The sequence below is a fragment of the Phoxinus phoxinus genome, assembly GCF_949152265.1.
Source record: "Phoxinus phoxinus genome assembly, chromosome: 10".
Taxonomy (NCBI): Eukaryota; Metazoa; Chordata; class Actinopteri; order Cypriniformes; family Leuciscidae; genus Phoxinus; species Phoxinus phoxinus.
Window position 1 is genome coordinate 11,374,006 of NC_136885.1, and position 20,913 is coordinate 11,394,918.

At 41.3% G+C, this 20,913-nt stretch overlaps 1 protein-coding gene across 4 annotated transcripts in view; it reads left to right on the plus strand.

Annotated features, from left to right (window-relative positions):
* Positions 1–20,913, plus strand: part of grb10b (growth factor receptor-bound protein 10b) — a 123,374-nt gene that overhangs the window by 10,499 nt on the left and 91,962 nt on the right. For all 4 annotated transcript variants that reach the window (XM_079625838.1, XM_079625840.1, XM_079625839.1 and 1 more), the window contains exon 2: positions 20,053–20,165. In XM_079625838.1, coding sequence (XP_079481964.1) covers positions 20,115–20,165 — 51 coding nt within the window. In that variant the 5' untranslated portion in view covers positions 20,053–20,114. The remainder of the gene's footprint in view (positions 1–20,052; positions 20,166–20,913) is intronic.

Sequence of the window (20,913 nt, forward strand, 5' to 3'; positions counted from 1 at the left end):
ATACAAACTCTTGAGCGAGCTGGTCAAGAGGTGACACAGTGCGCATATGTATGCACTCAAACTTTGCTGGTGATTGTATTTTGAGTAAGTAGTTAGTTTGTGAGATTTAGTGTGACTGTGACGTTGGCTGCCTAAAACTTAGTTTACATGAAAACGTGCAAACAAAGTTTTCCAAAATCTCCACTCTGGCCGGAGTTTTTAGAAAGAATTGGTTTCAGAGGCGAATTCTCCGTTTGCGTGTAAACGAAGGGCACAAACGAAGGGAAATGTCTCCATTAGCAAATTTATTATTCTTGAAAATGTCACTTTTTACATTTTATTTAATTGTATATTTTGAATTAATATACATGTATAATATCAATTGTGTTAAAATACCTTTTATTCAGGTAATATCACATTTCTATCTGCTTATGAAGATACTGGTTTTGATATTTATTTATTTTGTTTTATTTCAAACTAACATATTTATTTATTTATTTCAAATATGTTTGCTAGCTTTTGCCCTATAGTTTTTAAAGATAATAAATTGGTCTTTACACCACATATGTAAGCATTTGCTTCTCAGCATTCCATTTAAATTAAATTAATGAGTTTAGTACGACTGAAAAAGCCAAAGGTAAACCCTTCTTCTCTTCCAATTACACAAGTTTTTTTTTTTTTTTTTTGGAAATACTGAATAGCTGAAAAACCATGCCCACTTCTAATCTTGAATTGAGACACAGCTTTTTGCAACTTTCACTTGAAAACGAATGGTATCTTAGAGAAGGGTTGAAACTAAACTCTGAAGGAAAGGCAGATGTCCAGCCGCAGGATTGTCGTAAGATAAACTGTTCTCGGCAGCAGACCAGTACATTTATTGCTCAACATGCTGTATCTTCGTAACTATCTGAAGACAAACTGTTTTCTGGGTCCCGGCGATCTTGTGGAACAATGTTTTTTTTCTACAATAAGAATCTTCTTTACACCTTGTATCTTTTCCTCGATCTGTATGGGGTTTCCCTAATGCAAGAAAGCATCTCTAAAACAGCAGGCTACACTGTGGGGAAGTTTGATGTGCTGAGTTAGGTTTGGCTATAGGTTCAAACACTTCTTAGAAGTTTTCATCATGTATAAGAAAGTTTTATGGAATGTGTGTGTCCTTCTTGATTGATGCTCCTATTTCTCCTGTAATGGGGAACTGTAAGCCCTATTGAACTTCTAGATGCCTCTTTGTGGCCTTTCTCTCAATGACTAGGCTATTCTTTCTTGGACACACAGCTTTGGACTATGGCCAGTTCTGGATAGATTCACAGTCATTGCACATTGGTCACAATTAACTTTACTTGCTTTGTATATAATTGTACTGGTTTTGCTGAAGGCTATTGTTTTATGACTTCTTGAAAAATGTTACTGGGTCTTGTTGGTTGATATGTGGACTACTTTAGGCATTCTTACAGCCGAGAACAGACTGTTCATTTGAGTTCAAGTTGAGTCCATGACAACATGAAAATATGGCGTTGGTCTCAGTTTCAAGTCTGAATATGTTTTTGGACTACAACTACAACACTGGTTTTAGGGTAAAGACTTGTATATGTGGTCATGCAGTTTTTGTTTATAATTTATACAATTTCTTTATTTTACATTATTACATAATGTAACAGCACTTTTTAGTTAATGCGTTTCGAATATGATTTAATATGTCTAATATATCACTATCATACTGTACATCATATTACATATTTCAAGTCCAAGGTTCACACGCATTATAAGGGTCCTAAATGAACAACTGCTAAGCACCAAATATAAAGGTAAGAACAAATTGCCTTTGACAAGTAAATACAATTACTGATCAGTTGGGTAACTGATAACTGATCAAAATAATATGATTGTAAGATTGATTGACTGACCCTACCTGATGTAATCAAGCTTAAATTCCATGTTGCGATATGGAAAATTCCATGAATTAAAGGAACACTCCGACTTTTTGGGACTTTAGCCTATTCACCTTATCCCCCAGAGTTAGATAAGTCCATACATACCTTTTTCATCTCCGTGCGTGCTATAAGTCAGTTTGACACACCCACCGCTAGCCTAGCTTAGCACAAAGACTGGATGTGAATGGTTGCAGCTAGCATACTAATCCAAATAAGTGACAAAATAACGCAAACATTTTCCTATTTACATGTTGTGATTTGTATAGTCACAGAGTGTACAAAAAACAAAGTCACATGAGACACAGACATATTTTAACCGTATAAATACTGGGAACTATATTCTCTGAAGGCGAAGCACTGCTACTTGGGCGGAGTGATAACCGCAGCACCTGAGACGCGCCGTGGTGAGGAGCAGAGAGTTCGTTCAGAGTTTGGGTAACAGAGTCAGCAATTTATAAATAGTAAAAGCGTAGTTTACAATCATGGATTTTCGCTGTATTGTAAAGAGCTGTGACAATAAACAGGGGAGACCAGGTAATACCATGATGTTTCATAGAATTCCAACTAAAAACGCTGACCGGATGAAGAAATGGCTACTTGCTCTGGATATTGATCAAAACACACCTAATGAGATTATCAAGGGACATTATGTTTGCTCGGTACATTTCACTGAGGACGACTATTTTCAAAAAATGGAATTTGCCACAAGGACCATGAAACGTGTGCTGAAGGATACGGCCATCCCATCGATATCACATAACGTAGACTCACTGTATTCCGGACATCACGGTATTCCGGACACTTGACCTTTTCCCGCAAAATCTATAAATAAACACTTTCAGGTCACGGCAAATATATATATCCGTGTCATCTTTGCCTCATCCTCTTTCGATTCCGACCAACCCTATGTTTCCAGAGCCAATCGTTTCAAAGAAATCAACGCGAGTTTCTAACGTACACCAATGACTGTTCAGAAAATGGCGGGGGGAGGGTTTTCCGGCAGGTCAAAATGAAGAGGGGAGAATACCTCGGCTCTTAAAACATGATCACGCACCCGAAAATGACAAAAAAAACATTATTATGGTCTTATAAAGTAATTATGAGTTACAATTTGCAAATATTTGTACTTTTTTAAGGGATATTCACGTTCTATGAGGCACTTTGTCCGACATGAATCACTGCACCCTCGTTAAAACACCTTGTTAACGTTAGAATTTAATGTTATCAACGCGTGCTTCACATGAGCTATCGTCGATTAAAAGAGTCTATAGACGCTTATAAATAATAAATATACAACATATGATTATTAATATCATTATTTTACCAACTTATAGTTGTTAAAATGTATGTGTTTTATATTAGAAATTACTCCTCCTTATCTGTCCGAAACACAGTGAGTAAAAAAATTCAGCCGTCCGGAACACCGTGAGTCCTCACAGTAATCCGGACACTGCGTCTCCCGGCAGTTTTTTCAAGATTTCTCCAAAATGATTAGTCCAAAAATGTGTCAATCAAACTTGAGAACGTGTGGAAGGCATGTCCCCAGAGACAGACGAGCCAATCAGGTGTATTTTTCCGCGGATTGTTACCTTACGGGACTTTTTACTGTGCAAAGTGTCCGGAATACAGTGAGTCTACGTTACAGGACAAAGTGGAGCGGCTGCGGTAAGTGTTCCGTTATATTTTTAAATGTTTAGCCTAACGTTACTGTAACAGTGCCATTAGCTAACTTAGATCTAATGTAACGTTAGTGACACTATTATATGAATAGGGTGGTAACTACTATTGCAGTTGTTTACGGGCTCCATGTATCCCCTGTAATGTTAGTATTGTTGCCTCGAACGCGCTCTGTCGTCCCAGTAACACTTGAGCGGAGCTAGAGTAGAGTCACTCACGTATAGTCACGTTGGTTTTGTTGACAGAAGAAACAACGGCGCGTCTCAGGTGCTGCGGTTATCACTCCGCCCAAGTAGCAGTGCTTCGCCTTCAGAGAATATAGTTCCCAGTATTTATACGGTTAAAATATGTCTGTGTCTCATGTGAATTTGTTTTTTGTACACTCTGTGACTATACAAATCACAACATGTAAATAGGAAAATGTTTGTTTTATTTTGTCACTTATTTGGATTAGTATGCTAGCTGCAACCATTCACATCCAGTCTTTGTGCTAAGCTAGGCTAGCGGTGGGTGCGTCAAACAGACTTATAGCACGCACAGAGATGAAAAAGGTATGTATGGACTTATCTAACTCTGGGGGATAAGGTGAATAGGCTAAAGTCCCAAAAAGTCGGAGTGTTCCTTTAAAGCCAGAATGAAAAAAACAAATACATAATACAAGCATAATACAACTTTTTTTTTGACAGGCACAGCTCCCTTTCGTATAGGAACTTTGACGCTGCATCATAGTGTTGGCGCTACGGCTTCCGCTTGAGCCGTTGTCTGAAGTACGTTTATACACTTGCCAATTGAATTAGCTGAGCATATAGCGTTATGATGTGGCACAATGTGCTAAGTAAGTGAGCGAGAGCACCCTCAGTCACCCTCACATTGGCGAAAAAGATTTGGCAAACGCTCTAGTGCATATTTGTGTTTGCGCTCTGGAGAACGTCAAATGTATATATTTACAACGTGTTTTAGTAAGCGGTGAGCAATGTAGCCAATCACAGACATAGTTGTTGATCTCTTGAACGCAATGGCCAATCAGTGGTGTTTAAGTTAAAGTCAGAATCCACTCGCCGCTCAAAACGAGTCTTTATTCAGTGCTGAGTTATGCAGGCTCACAAAACCTCTCATTAACAACAAAGTGTAGACACGATGTAAGTAAGAGATTTATTGTGCATTGTTGGCAGCTTCTTTGATTACAGTATAACGGAACTTTGTGAGATTGTGATGAACAAAGCGACAGTGTTTTAGTGAAGGGAGCGGTCTTGTCTCGCTTTCGAGGTTACAGACTTTATAATAAATTGATTTCAACAATTTTTTCTTGCTGTTAAAAGGACTGACGGCCAATTGCATGCTTCAAATTTCGGAAGTGACATCTACATATAAATAGTGGATTCACTCTGCATGTGACTATTCTATTCTATTCTACTCTATTCTATTCCAATTATTGGTAAAAAATTATGACTTGTAAACGGTTTAAAATGAACACCGGCCAACCCACCAAATGCAGGTAAAAATTAACTTTGGCGGGTAACGAGAAGATAAAAAAGATGAGAATGAATGAGGTAGGGGGGAGATTGTTAGATGACAGGATTTTCTTTGAATAAGAAATGATTGTATGAAATAAATGATACCCCCGCAGCGCGGGTATAAACACGGAAGTGGACGCACGCACCAGTTGTCTTTCGCTTCGGAGCCGTTCAGATTTCTCTGAAGATTTACTACTGTTTACACAGCAAGCGAGTGTGTCGGTGTTCTTGCGGGAAGACCTTGGTTATCTCTAGGCTTGATTACTGCAATGCTCTTCTGGCCGGTCTTCCATCATGTGCAACTAAACCTCTACAAATGATCCAGAATGCTGCAGCCCGTCTTATCTTCAACGAGCCCAAAAGGACCCACGTCACTCCTCTGTTCATCTATCTGCACTGGCTACCACTCGCTGCTCGCATCAAGTTCAAGGCATTGACGCTTGCTTACAGATCGACCACAGGCTCAGCTCCCTCCTACTTTCACTCGCTCCTATGAGTCTACATCCCTACCAGAAGCCTGCGATCGGTCAATGAGCGACGGCTCGTGGTACCATCACAGAGAGCCACAAAATCACTCTCCAGAACATTCTCATTCACGGTTCCTTGCTGGTGGAATGACCTCCCTACCCTCGTCCGGAATGCAGAATCCCTAACTACATTCAAAAGACAACTGAAAACTCATCTCTTCCGTGAGCACTTGACAAAAAAAAAAAAAAAAAAAAAAAAAAACACCCTTCTCTTTAATTCTCCCTTGTTTTTGGCTTTTGCCTCTTCACGATGACTCACTTGCTGTAGTCCTCAGTTGTAAGTCGCTTTGGATAAAAGCGTCTGCTAAATAACTAAATGTAAATGTAAGACCTCCCAGTGCTGGTGTTTCTACAGCGCGAGTGCAGTGCTGGGTTGCCGTTTGAGCTGGGTGATCTGAGGATCACAGTGAGCGGTAATCCGTCCGGCAAAGCCCGTGGATCCCTCACTCCTCCTTCACACCGCAACCGGTGGAACTCCCCAATAAACCCGCTGGTCCCTCTGTAGTGGACTGACCAGCTGTTTCATTCGGGGGCCCCTCCAGAGGACAGGATGTCTATTGCAGCCTCAGAAGGGGAGCTGGGCTCTGGAGATGACGACTCGGCTGCGCTGCCTCCCTCTGGGATGGATGATTGGTTTCTCCTTTCTACCTTTTCTGCCTTAGATGCTGTCTTAGTACCATTCTTTCCTGAAGTGCATGAGGAGCTTACGAGGGCATGGACGGCACCTTTCTCTGCCAGAAACCGCCTAAGTAGTTCCTCCCCCCTCACTACCCTTGATGGGGGAGCGGTGAAGGGTTACGAGGCTATCCCTCCAGTGGAGCGGTCTGTTGTGATGCAACTGTGTCCGGCCCAACAGTTTCGCCCAACAGTTCTCTGCCGCCCAGAGGCAGACGGAGGGCATTCGGCACATCCTGCCCCGGCGGCCCATTGCTGCCTTCACCCGTCCGCCGGGGACAGATCCTCCGTCTGCCCGTTGCCGAGGGCATCCCCCTGCAGCCGCCTCCGCTCCCGCCGGACCATCGCAGCAGCCTCCACCCAGGTCTCGACGTGGAGCCGGCCGCAGGAGGGCCGCCCAGCCAGTTCCAGGCCCTACCAAGCCAGGTGGTAAGCGACAGCAAAAACGTTGAACCTAGACGGGCCACCCAGGGATGGAGAAGTTGCCCTTGGAGTGGCCACCAATCCACTCCCTCCAGCCGGTGGAGGGCCGGTTGGAGTTTTTTGTTATGTGTGTGTCTGTTCCGCCACTGGCTCCTGTAAAAACGGGGCCAGCGGTACCCACATTTTCAAAGAAAGAGCAAACTTCCCTATTCCTGGGTCCCAAGAGGACCAGTCTGGCGGTGTGTGACCCTGCATAGCCTTACACCCCTCAGCCCCCTCTTGGTCTATGCGATTCATGATCGCTGGCGCCCTCTCAAGTTCAGTGATAGTCATCACACTAGGTGTTGAGCAGTGTTCCTGTCTTGTGTGTGCATGTCGATGTCCTACTGGCAAAGGACACGATATAGCCGCTCCCTCCAGCCATGTTCATGTACCTAGTGAAAACATAAAAGAAGTGAGAAAGGGTCCCACTGAAAGATATTTCAGAGGCTCCTGAGGCATATGGCAGACGCAGCTGCATGGCTTCCTCCATATGTAGACCGCTTCAGCACTGGCTTAGACCGAGTCCCGAGGTGACCGTGGCGGAGCAGCACGCCCTTTGTGACAACAGGTCCACTAACACCGACGGAGGGGCCATGTACAAGGGGCATGCTTTAACGGAGGCCTGGGCGACCTCCGACTGCATTGGCATCAATTGCCTCGAGTTGTTGCAGTTCTCCTCGCTTTGAGCCACCGCTGTTCAGCGAGCTGGTACTGGCCTGAAAAGTCAACATTGCGACCGTTGTGCTAAGCTTCCCTCGCATATCACAACTTGCCCGTCACCTCCTCCTGGGAGTCAGAAGCTTCTGAGGACGCTTCATTCCGCTATTTTCTTCCGGCCTGCTCAATCGTGCCGCCAACAAGCTTACGATAGCCTATGGCCAGGGAGAGTGGAGACTCCTTCCCCAGGCGTCCAGCTGGGCAGGGATCACTTCGGGGCCGCGCAGTTACATCTGTTTGTCTCTCCGGATTCGTTCCTCTGCCAGTGGTGTATTTCTGTCCGAGTGGAAGACCCTTGTATAGACATTGGCTCTCAGCTGGCCCTGGGGCCCCGCATAAATGCGTAATCCCCAGTGAGCCTTCTAAAAAGCGGCTGTGTGATTCATTATCGCTTGGCGTCCGCTCAAGTTCAGTGATTCTCATCACACTCAAGGTGTTGAGCAGAAATGCTCCTGAAGCTCAGTGATTTTCATCACACTCAGGTGTTGAGCAGAGATGCTCTTGAAGCTCAGTGATCTTCTTAACACCTAGTGTTGAGCCGTGCTCCTGTCTTGTGCACGCATGTCGCTTGCACTTACTGTGCTAGGTCAGGAGTGGAGCAGGTCTTGATAGTTGTCCCTTTTTTTGGCCCAACCAGACCTAGTTCCCTCGAGCCTTTTGAATACATTCTCAGGGACGGGGCATGATGGCACCCGCATTCAGACCCCTGGAGAGATTCCAGGCCGGTCCTAAAAATGTATGCGGAGGTTCAGGTGGTTACTGCTGGAATATGTGGTAGTCCCCATCACTTCTGCGAGAGCACCCCCTAAGAGGAAGTGTTGCTCACGGCGAATAGAAGTGGAACCTATTTGTTGAGTGAGTCTTCTCTCCGTGAGGAGATCCTGATAGCATTCGATCATTTCAATGCTCTCTTTCCTGCAAGATGGGTTGGAGTGAGGGCTGTGTCCTCCGCCCTCAAAAAGATGTTGCCTCTATTTTTCTTTGACGCACATCAGGATGCAGTAGCTGGGAAGCACGTCCTGATCGTCAGGTTCCTGAGGGAGCAAGGAAACTGCCTTGCGCCACTCTTTATCCTCTTGGACCTTATCTCTGGTGCTACTGCACTGCAGAGACCACCCCTGAGCCGCTGCAGGCAGTGAGTTAAAAAATTCTGTTTTTAAAGAAACCGTTCTCCTGCTCGCATGGTCTCTACTAGAGGGTAGGGACTTGCTAGCTTTCAGTCAACGAGTTGTGCCTGGAATTCGGGCCAGCTAACTCTCACGAGCTGAGACCCCGGCCTGGATGTGTGCCTAAGGTTCCTAACCCCTCCTTAAAAGGTGGGACCAGGTGGTGAGCCTGCAATCGCTGCCCCGGAGGAGGGTTTAGCCCTGGCTTTCTCTGTCCGTCCGCTTCACTGCGGTTATACGTGCACAGAACGCAAGCCTTAGGACCTCAGACCAGCTCTTGTCTGTTAAGGAAATCAGCAGAAAGGGAAGGCTGTTTCCAAGCGACGTTGGCCCACTGATAAAGGTGGGTGCCTTCATCTTGGTGTAAAAACCCGAGATGCACGTGTCCACTTACGTGGTGAGCTCCTCTGAAGTGAGTGTGTGCTCCCGTTGACCCAGTGTGCTTCACTGATAGATATTCTAGAGTTGGGGGCTGGGCGACACCTATTTTTGAACCGCTGCTTCTCGTGAAGCCAGCTTCACTTGAACCCAGTTCGAAGTGTCGGCTTGCTGCGCCATTCCCCTCCTTTGGCCTGGATATGTGCACCATTTTTGCTCCAGTTGAGTTCCCTTTAACTAAACCCTGTCGAGTTTCTCCATACCCTCCGGCGACGGACGCGACGGAGCGTCCGAAGGCAGGCCTACCACTCGTATGCACTAGTGGAACTTGTGCTAGGCTGGGTCCATATGTTGAGATCCCCACGGTGATCCCATATGTGTATTCTTCCACGATACGGCGAGCCCATGTCTTCCCTTGGCAGAGTTTCTGCCGTCACTGTCTGGTGAGTAGCTCCCCCGGTTATAGGCTGGAGCCTCCCCAGTGACATTCCATATGTTGTACTGCCCGTCAATTCGCCCAGTCCATATGTGTATTCTCCACATGTTATCTTCCTGTGAGCAGGATGTGACTTCCGCAACGTCCCTTCCTTCCTTGTACAGGGAACGCTTTCCCAGTGGTCCTGTAGGAACAGCAGGGACTTCCCTGGCCTAGGCCCTGTCCCTTCTCCGCCTTAAATTGCGGGGGATCAGGAGGCTTCTGTCTAGGCACTGGAAGGTGGCAGCACTAGTGGCGCTTTCAATAGATCCCCATTCAGTCGACGTCGACTACGTCTGACGTTCTCGACTGAAGGGGAACGTCCTGGTTGCGTATGCAACCCACCGTTCCCTGAAAGAGGGAATGGAGGACGTAGTCCCCTCGCCACTACTGCTGGACCACCACTGACTCCGGGGGCCGATCGGCTCCTCAGCGCAAAAGCAACTGGTGCGTGCGTCCACTTCCGTGTTTATATCCACGCTGCCGGGCGGAGCATGTAATCACGCACACCAATGTTGAATTGGCTTGATTAAATAGTAGTATGAAGAAGAAAGGCTCCCTAAGCGTGATCCCCATTCAGTCGACGTCGACTACGTGGTGGTTTGCATACGCAACCAGGCCGTTTTTCTCCTATGGAAGTCAATGGGCACAAGCAAATGTTTGGTTTCCCAAAGATGTTCAGCACAATAAATAAATTATTGCAGGTTTAGAATAACATTAGAGTGAGTAAATAATGACAGATTTACATTTTTTTTTTGGTGAACTATCCCTTTAAGGACAAGCGGCAGCATGTTTACTATTAGACTACTGTCACTTTAAGACCGGCACGCGATGCATACACGAATATACACGCACCAGATTTTCTCTCAAATGTTTGCTGTCACTTTAGACCTAACCAACTCTGTTTGTGTAAACCTTGTGTGTATTTGACAATATTAGCGCAATGAGACTCTAAAGATAACTTAGTCCAATAACCAGGCGCTGTTTGACAGGCTGTTAGTTCCTGCGCTTCATCTTTTTTGGCTAGTAGAAATTCTGAATGGCAGGTAACTTAAAAATTTAGTAGCCAAATTGGCCGGTGGGTGAAAAAGTTAATTTCAAACCCTGCTTGTAAATAATCATAAATGTCTCACTGTACACTGCTATGGTAGAGCTGTTGCTTAGCCTACATCTGCACTTTACTAGTGAACCCTCAGTGATTTCAGAAGCACCCAGTGATTTGTTTCTGGAACCAGGCCTGCTTTGTGCGCAAACACAGCAGTCCAGAGGGTGGTTCGATCTGAGGACTGTAATCTCTTCCTGGGAGAGACCTGAAGAAGACCTGACTCCTTTGGAACCAGGTTCCTGAGTTAAGGACCTACCTATCAGCCTGCACCATCTATAGTTTCATGCCTGAACTTGGTATTTCTGTCATGACAACTCTAGGTAAGATTAGCGTATTATAAATTGGCATGGTAATGGATATGGCAATGTTAATGTTTTTGGTCTTGGCTAAATAGATCTGCTACTGCTGCACCGAATGTACCGAAACTTGCTGTCAATACATTCACAGACATTGCTGTGAGTATGTAAGACATGCTGCTGCATATGTAACGTACATGAAATAACCCTCAAACCAAGCAGGAGACATGAGAGAGACAAAATTGCATAGTAGCGTAGCTTTTCCCAGCCGAAATATTTATGGCTGGTAATTTTCTAATTTATCCACGATTTTTTAGGACCGGTTTCACAGACAGGGCATATACTAAACCAGGATTAGGCCTTAGTTTAATTAGGACATTTAAGTTCTGTAGCTTTTATAAACATGCCTTAGAAAAATAAAATAAAACATTTCTGGTCTGCATCTTGAGACAAAACAATGGCACTGACATATTTTAAGATATGTCAGTGCAAGTTGCTTTCAGCTAAAACAGCTCAAACATGTATTTTAGTCTAGGACTAGGCTTAAGCCTTGTCTGTGAAACCGCCACCTACTGAAATCCTTCTAAGCTTCTGTTTAGTTCTTTGATTACAATTAAACATTTTAATTCTTGTCCAATCAGAAGCTAAAGGTTTAAACCCTGAGATTAGTGTTGGTAAGGGTTCCGTTGCTCCTGACCCCTGCTCATTTAAAATGCAATGGGAGGAGTCAGAGAGGAAGGGGTGTGGGAAACAGCTTATAAATATTCATGACTTGCTGCATTTGGAAGGCCCCATTCCTTCTGGACACACAGCTGCACAGAGCAGCTTACATTCCACCTTCCCTCTCAACCAGGCACTCTCTCTCTCTTTCTCATCCTAGCTATCTCTCTCTTTCTCACTTTTTATTGCTGTGCTATTTTCAGCTTGTCTCTCTCATCTCTGCACTTTGCCCTACAAATCAATGCATACCATTTTGCAGCTCTCCTCCCAGTACCTTATGTGGAAAGAATGTGCTCCCAGCATTCCTGAGGAGATGGTGCATTTTGGCTAACCTGTTAGCCTTCAGCGCCACTTTTGAAAAATCCCCAGAAATAGCATACCCAACCTAAAAAAGATTCAATTAATTGACCCTTTGTCCTAAAAGCTCAAGTACGGTCTCATTTGAAAGCTGACACCTGGCACTTTATTGGAAATGTAGAATGAATTATTGTCATAATGAAAAAAAAATTATGAATAGCTTCAAAGTTGTGTAAGTTATTAGAAATTTATTTTTATGAAACATCTTCATGAAAATTAAATTGAAGTTGGCCCGTCAGCACTCTAGAAATGCACTCCAGCTAAAGACACATGTCTGACCATGTTATATTTAAAATTTGAAGGTGATAAGTCTAAAACTCTGTATTTTGTTAAATGTTTTTCAAGATCATCTCAAATGACTTTATTTTGAATTGACTCTAAAATGCAAACTTGTGTTTATTGTCATCTATTAGCATCTATTCAGTCTATTGTCTCTATTGTTTTGTGGTGCAAACGAGCCCCATTCAGTGTCACTCTCTCCTGCACACATTTACACCTTTCCAGCCGGCTTATGGCCATAAATATTCTTTTCCTTTGTCTCCATTATAATCGCTAACGACTGGCTAATCACGGTGTTTCACCCCCTAATTTCTTTCATAATCTTCACTTCACATTTGAAACTGTATCAAATGCCTTTCTTAAATAAAGAAATATTTCAGTAAGCATTCCGATTTAGAAAAAAAATCATAAAAAATAACAGCTAGATGGCAGGTGCAACTAGAGAGCTAGCTAGCATGTTAGCTTAGCACACCATCAATACACGACAATTTATGAGATTAAAACCCCGTTTGTGCTCCAAACTTACTTTATAGTGCAAGTCGAGTGTTTTAAATAATCTTCTATGAGCTTATTTGGCTTCAGAAAAGAAAATCAGACAGAAAATATATGATTTGATATTATTCTGCACTATTGTAAAGTCTATACCGATTAGCATTACATTATACATATAATCTATTATTATAAAAATACCTGACATGGCTCGAAGAACACAGGTAAATCAAATATCATTGCAATCATGTTTATTGTCTTCAAAACATCTTTATCTGCATGTTATAGCGATCTCTGAAAGCTAACGTTAGCTGTGTTTATGTCAGTGACGTCCTGGAAGGTCACAGGTTATTGTTCTTCTTCGTGAGCTTTCATATTTGGAAAAAACTGTGCATAGAGCGCCCTCATTCTGCTGTATGGATTGAAAACACAGTACATCAGAGTATCCAGCGCTCTTTATGTATACATCGACGCATTTGGATATAAATTCAATAAATATTATTCCTGTCTATAGAAATATGATGTAAACCTATGATAATATATCAATATTTCTCCAAATCTGCACATTTTTGAGCCAAAAGCCCTGAGGAACGTTGTTTTGTCACGCGTTCTCAAGACAACAGCACCGGAGTTTTTTTCTGAATGGAGCAGCTGACGCTCATAATTCATATTAAAGGTATCGACTCATTTTTTCATTACATAAATCCTGACACAAATTAAGACATAACTGTCACTATAAGTTTCTCAGAATACAATAGTGGTCAAATACTGAAACGTGAGACTTATATATTTTTAATGATGTATAGTTTGTCAAGGTAATAACATTAAATCTGATAGTAACTTTGAACTATTTAAAAAAAAAAACGCTTCAGAGCGTCCTCGCTCTGGTGAAGGTTAACAGGCTAATGGTCTCCAGAGTATTCCTAGGATGTTGCATGGGAATGTCGGAGTGGGCCATAACTGAGATTCTTTCTCAATGATGTTTATATATTTAAAATGATAACAGCATGAAGAGTTGATCAAGTTTTCAATTTACATGTCTACAAACAAAGGGAAAACAAAGGGAAAACATTTCCGTCACAATCAAAAACTGAAAATACCACCAGTAACCAGCATTTTTATGTATTTAGTTATTAATAATAATTTGTATATTATAATAAGGTAGATCTTCCATTACCATTCAAATGTTTGGGGTCAGAACGATTTTTTAATGTTTTTGAAAGAAGTCTCTAATGATACATTTTAACAGCACTGTATGTCTATACTGTATGTCTATCTATTTTGCGAAATGATAAGTAATTATATGGTTGTTTGTGGGTTTGGGATCATTTTTAGATTGAACAGCTAAGTAAAAACCACACTATGCTTGGTAACTTTAGTGAGGTGCGTGTGTACCCCATGGCTAGCTGTTTTTATACTGGATGGACTATAAATATCAAAAATATTTTCATGAGTGCCCCATTTAGAAAGAAAGAGATTTTTTTAGCCTGTAGAATGCAATGAATTTATGAGGGGTGCAAAAGCACTAAATATGTTTGAAAGTCAACAAACTGTGTACAGTGTATCCCAATAGAAGTGGTTATTGCAGTGAGCCTAATTTCCACCTTTCTCTTTATCAGTATTCCTATTATGGTTATGTATTCCATGCATTTTGGACTAATTCCTGAAATTTGTGAAAAGGTTCACTTTACACAGGTCATCTCATGTTAAGTGGCTGTGTGTATTTAAAAACTGCCTTTGTGGCATTCAAGTGTCACATTCCTTTTCACTGTGTGTTTTCTCCCTTGTGCGATGCATCTCTGTGCATATTTTAGGGAATAGTTGTGATGTTTTGTGAATTAAAGGATTTAGTGTTCCGTTTCTGCTCCATGTCGTGGATGAATACAAGCGATGAGATTTATTTTATAGTGTGAGAACTGAGTATTACTGAGAGACATGCTGTGAATGTGCAGATGTGTTCGGGAAGAGTTGAGCCTCAGCCAGGATCTCTCACTCTCTCTGTAGATTTAGATTGCATAATATGGCACGTCACCCCCTCCCGCCTCCCGCTTCCCGCTGACAGCCTTGCATTACACAGTGGTTTTATGGACTCTGACAACCACACAAAGGAGCTAAAACTCTTTCTGGAGCTGAAGATAGCCCTTGTGGAACTGTGCTCCCAATCTGAAGGTAGATCTACTAGTGTAGATGATATTTCTGCCATGATATTTCACCAGATACAATAGAAATCAGTCATGAATGCAGATTTAACTGTCTGCCATTTCATTCCTTAAAGCCAATGGTTATACATAAAAATTTCTCAGATGAAGTATTACAGAAAGATTTGATTTTAAATACTTGTATAAAATAAGGCAGAATAAAATGCTGAACATGTCCATAGCTAGTTAAAAATACACTCTAAAAAATGCTGGGTTGTTTCAACCCAATTTTGGGTCAAATATGAACAAACCCAGCCGTTGGGTTACATTTTTAAATTACATTTTTAACCCAACGTTTGGGTTTGTCCATATTTGACCCAAAATTGGGTTGAAACAACCCAGCATTTTTTAGAGTGTAGTTTTCTTGAATAGATAGATAGATTTGGAACAATATGAGGGTGAGTAAAGGCTGTCAAAATATTATTTTGCTGAAGAAGAGATCTTTTTAGAGAACTTTTGGTACTGTTTCAATAAGGATTTACTTTAAATAGCTGGTGGCTGGTGGAGATCCCAAAGGCTTGGCCTTTGCCTTTGCTTCAGGGCTAATCACTGCTATATATTAAAGCTCTCCTTTTACTGTGTAAGCACACATGAACTTCTTGCCACAATGCTCAACAAACCTATCATGCCGTCATAGCTCACATGTACAATTCAGCTTTTGTGCTAGGACAATCTGTAGAACAAACAAACAAGCCACACACAGCGCGTCGTAGGGGTCAAGGCGGGTTTTATATCCCTCTTTACATTCTTCACTGACTCTATTTCTTCCACGCTCTATAATGCCTAAAATCATAGATAATAGGATGAATAGCTGAAGCATAAGCACTTCAGTTTCCAACTAAAATGAACACTAGTGGCAGTAAAACATCAGCAACTTGTATTCCTTTTTTATGATTAGAAGGGCATATTAATAAATAATTTTTGCATGGTTCCCTGCACAGTACTATTTTATGGCCTCGAAACTCTTTTACCATAGTGCATGATTTGTAAACTATCGAATTTTTATGTTTGCATAACATAACCAGCTCCATACAGTATGGCTTTTCAGACGTAAATATATATTTAGTAGCTCACCTGGTACAGCACTACACTAGCGATGTGCAGCGCTCGGGTACGAGCACACTCAAAAGTTTATTAAACCAACGCTTCGATGATAAGCCTTTATCAAGGTATCTTGACAAATTGTGCAGTTGTATACCTTTTTCATAGAGTTTTCTTCCCTAACTTGCACTTCCAAAAGGTGTGTGTCTACTTGAATACCTTGTTAAAACAATACAAAATATAATATTGTGGTCTTCATTTTTTCCCACCCTTCATAAATGAGATTTGAGGTTTCTGGCACACATGACTTTGTGACCATGTGATTTCCAGCTGCTCTCCATGGTTCAGTGCCACATTTACAATTTTGAGTTCTTTTTGAAAGTTTGAGAATCTTTTTCTCATACAATGTTCTGTATGATTGATTGGTGGTTTGTTTGATTGAACTGAGATGGGAAAGAGTCTGTTCTTTTTAATATGGGGGTACAATGAATGAAACTAAAATAAAAGAAACCTTAAAGGGTTGGTTCACCATTTATTAAGTATAATTATTTACTCACACTCATGTTGTTCCAAAACTTCTATTCAGTTTTGGAACTCAAATTAAGATATTCTTAATATTCTCCACTTAATTTTGGTCCATCCTTTGAAAGTCCATGCAACCAAAATGTACATGCTTCAAAAAGTTCATAAAGACATCGCAAAAATATAGGCTAACCATTTGAATCAAGAAGTTTAATACAAGTCTTCTGAAGAGACGTGATCACTTTAAACTGACTTCATGAACAACACACCAAGCAAACACATTTGACCATCCATTTATTTGATGTACTCTATGGGCCCTATCTTGCACCCAGCGCAATTGACTTTGAACACCGACGCATGTATCATTCCTATTTTGCACCCGCGCACAGCGGACTTTTCCCTCCACAGACGCACGTCGGTAAATTAGGAAATGAACTTGCGCTCGCGGGGGCGGTTCAGCGCAAAGAGGAGGCGTGTTCCGGCGCAAAACTTCCATGGTGCTATTTTCCAGTTTTAGAAAGCAATTGCGCCATTGACCAGGAAAAAAACAGTCTAAAGACAGTGGCGCGTTGCGCGTTAGTGATATGGTATTTTAAGGGCGTGTGCTTGGCCATAATGTTAACGCGCATCCACTTTGATTCTCTAATATAAACAGATGCAGCAGTTTTCATTTTTGCAAATCATACATTATTACAAGGAAAAATATTAACACACGAGGGAAATCATTGTTGTGTCCGTGAAGATGAGAAAAAGATCTATCTAGATAAAAAAAAAAAAAAATCTAGATTAGGCTACACATACTACCCAAATTATACGCCTGTTTAACCGAAGCTAATTTGGGTGGGTTTCTCCCATCATCCCCAATGTCACTTCTCTGTGTTTTTTACGGCCCTGACGAGAACGTCGGTTTCCTCGGCTGTGAACTGCTCCTGGCGTGCGCCGGCAAATACGCCGTTATAATAGCAATCCGCCGTGGAACAAGCGCGTCTGCTCTTAAAGGGAATGTGAGAGGACGCTCTGATTGGTTTATTTCACGTTACGCCCAAACCACACCTATGAATAATGAAGCTACTTCAGACCAACCCATTTTAGATTTGCGTCGGGCGCAAGAGTCATTTATCCCGCTGGGAAAATAGCAACAGCGCCGGGATCCGCCCACAAAGTTACTTGCGCTTTGCACTTTGACACTTGCGTTTCAGATCGTTAAAATAGCGCCCTATGTGTGTTAAATGTGTGTTGATGATTGTTTTATGGGAATAGAAGCCTCAATTTAAATCAAATTAAATCAATTTTAAAAATACTTGGAAATTAAAAGTCCGTTGCAGACAGACCTGTGTTCCTCAACTTTTCCCTCTCTTTCGCATAAAAAAAACCCTAAAACTTAAGGGGCCCTCACTATTCTCTCAGAGACAGATCCCTGCTGAGGTGTTGCTGGCTCCCCACTTCTCCTTTTTAGCTCCATGGCTGACTGAACCAGAGGCATTGAGAGATTGAGGGGTGCAATTCAGTGCTCAGCAAGCTTCTGAATACTGATTCTGAGTCAGACACATTGAATGAATTTAGATACCAAAAGAGGAGCTGTCGGACCTGCGTGGCCCAGAGGTCAATCACATGATTAACGGTGATGACATCATCCCCTGGGGCTGCCCACTCTTTTGTTGCAGGATTGGACACTGTGAAACGTGCAGACCTGACTCCATTATGTAATCCCAGGGGCTGAGAATTGGGCCTCTAAAATCAGCCCAAACTGATCGGAAATTAAAGTTCCACTATGTAACTTTTTTTTTTAAATGTAAATTAACAAACTTTAAATATTAGGCAAGTACACCATAAATCCATCTTATAAACCATGTTTTTGCCTTTCCCTGAATCACAATACAATATAAATAAGGATTTATATTTTAGAATGGTCTGGATAAATTTCACGAGAAACTGCATATTTCCATCAATCGACCATGCACGTTTATTTCAAATCCGCAAATAAATGAAAGGTCAGGCTACAACTATAGTCTCATAGTAGCTTGAAGACACAGCAAATTAATCTCAAATCGAAATTAGCAAGCAAAAAGGGAAGGCGACAGTGCCTGTAATAAAAGATAAATTAACAAGGGCTTTAGTTTAGTTTACTTAACTTTTAGTAATATGCTCCATCCATTAGATGCCCAAAAGTTAAATAGTATAGCTTTAAGAGGACTATAAATAGTCAACACATGGACCTCCTGAGCTTTCAACCACCAATTAATGACTGCTTAAAAAAAGGTAATAAAAAATCCCAATCTACAGAAGGATCCGATGTCAAACTTGAATTAAAAAAACAAAAAAACAACAACAACATGACCCCTGTCAAATTAAATCAATCAATCAATCAATCAATCAATCAATCAATCAACCAATCAATCAATCAATCAATCAATCAATCAATCAATCTATCAATCATTCATTCATTCATTCATTCATTCATTCATTCATTCAATCAATCAATCACTATTTCCCGCTTTAAAAAGAAAATACAACTGCATATCATTGGCATACCAGGAATATGAAAAGCCATGCTTATTATGTATAGAGCAAAACAGGAGCATGTAAAGGGAGAAAAGCGGCCCTAGAATAGAGCTCTGAGTTACCCCATGAGTTATAGGAGCAGAAGAAGAATTATGATTCCCAATCTTTACTGTGAATGTGCTGCCCTCCAGGTAAGAGCAGAACCAACATAAGGCCACTTCATTAGTTCGACATGCCACTCAAGGAGCTCTAGCAGAATGACATGATCCAGCATGTCAAAAGCTGCACTTAAGTCTAACAAGACAAGGCCGACACAGTTCCAATGTTCAGCTTTTAATAAAATGTCATATAGCATCCTATGGCAGTGCTATGGCCAGTTTTTGAACATTAGTTTTAAACATTATTGAAACTTATCCAGGATATTTATTCTCATAGAATTAGAACAATTATTTAAACTTTATAGTTATACAGTAGTAATAGTTATCGTCCTTGGGGTGAACGGTCCTTGAAAGTGTAAAATTATTTGCAAACTCCAGTTCATGTGTCTTCTAATGTTTCTTTGACTTTTAAAGTTTCAAAATGGTGAAACAGCTAAATAAATACATGCATTTAAGCTTTCTAGACTACATAATATTACCCTCTGAAAGGTAAGGTACCATTATATGAGTGAAAATATATAATTTTGGTCTCAGTGGAAATGTTCACTATTTAAAGCTCTGTATGATCTGTTTGTTTAACATGTTCATTCTCTCCTCACAATGCAAGTCAAGTTGCTTTCCCAGTGCCTTGGATTGAAAGAGGACAATCTAGAAATTGTTTTACATACTGCAACTGCGTGGCTGTTGGTCAGCTCGGATTCTGTACTTCCCTCCTCTTATTCTTCTGTTGTTTACTGACCCCGTGGAACTATTTGGGTTAAGAAGTGCTCTGTGCTATATTGGTAGTTGCCACTTAGACTAAACTAAGAAAGCGATAGCTTTTTTTTTTACCTCGAAGAAACATTTGATGTAACATTTTTGTTTTGGTTTATTTTCAGACACTTTTCTCATCTAACTGAGGTGGATGTGATATCCAAGAGAGACATTACAGAACTGTATCATGGCTGTGGCCGGATGTCCGGATTATTTTCTACACCATCCAAATTACCAGGTAAATGATTGTTTGTGCTTTTCTTACAACATTATTTACCCAGCCTCTACATTATTCTTGTTATTGTAAAAAAAAAATTCAAACACACTAGATAATCTGCACTAGCCTTTAAATATAAACTGGTAAATGCAGCCAGATTACAGCTATACTAAAATGTTCATGCAGTATCAGGCAGTTTTCCTTTAGTACCCGCTTTGGTATTTACTTATTTAAAGTAATTAGTAACTACACTAAAACAACTAGTCAAACCTATATGCTAACACTGGCCAAATATCCTTGGTGTATGTTGTAAGTAGTATTATTTACAATTATTTAATTCTAATGTCAGTGGACTGTTTGGGGCATTTTGTTCAAAGCTGCCCTTTCCTGACTTGGGATATATCCAAGCATGAATTGAAATACATGCATAACCTACATGCCAAGACAGGCTGTACTATATTGTGAATATAGTCGTATTAATTGTCGAATATAAAATTTGTATTTATTTATTTCCATCCTTCTACTAAAAGCTATAGTCCCTATGTGTGATGCACAGTGATATACACAGTAGTTTGATGAACAGGTGTTTTACACCATAGCTGTTGACATATCATTTATTTGGTCATGCCTTGAATACTATATTGATCAGCAGAACACAAACATATTCAGTAAAATGAATAGTTGACTTGCTCAAGGGAGTTTTGTATAGTTTCTGAGAGCGTGTGAGAGGAGGATAAAGTGGAGGGCTTCTGTGTATTTTGAATGTACC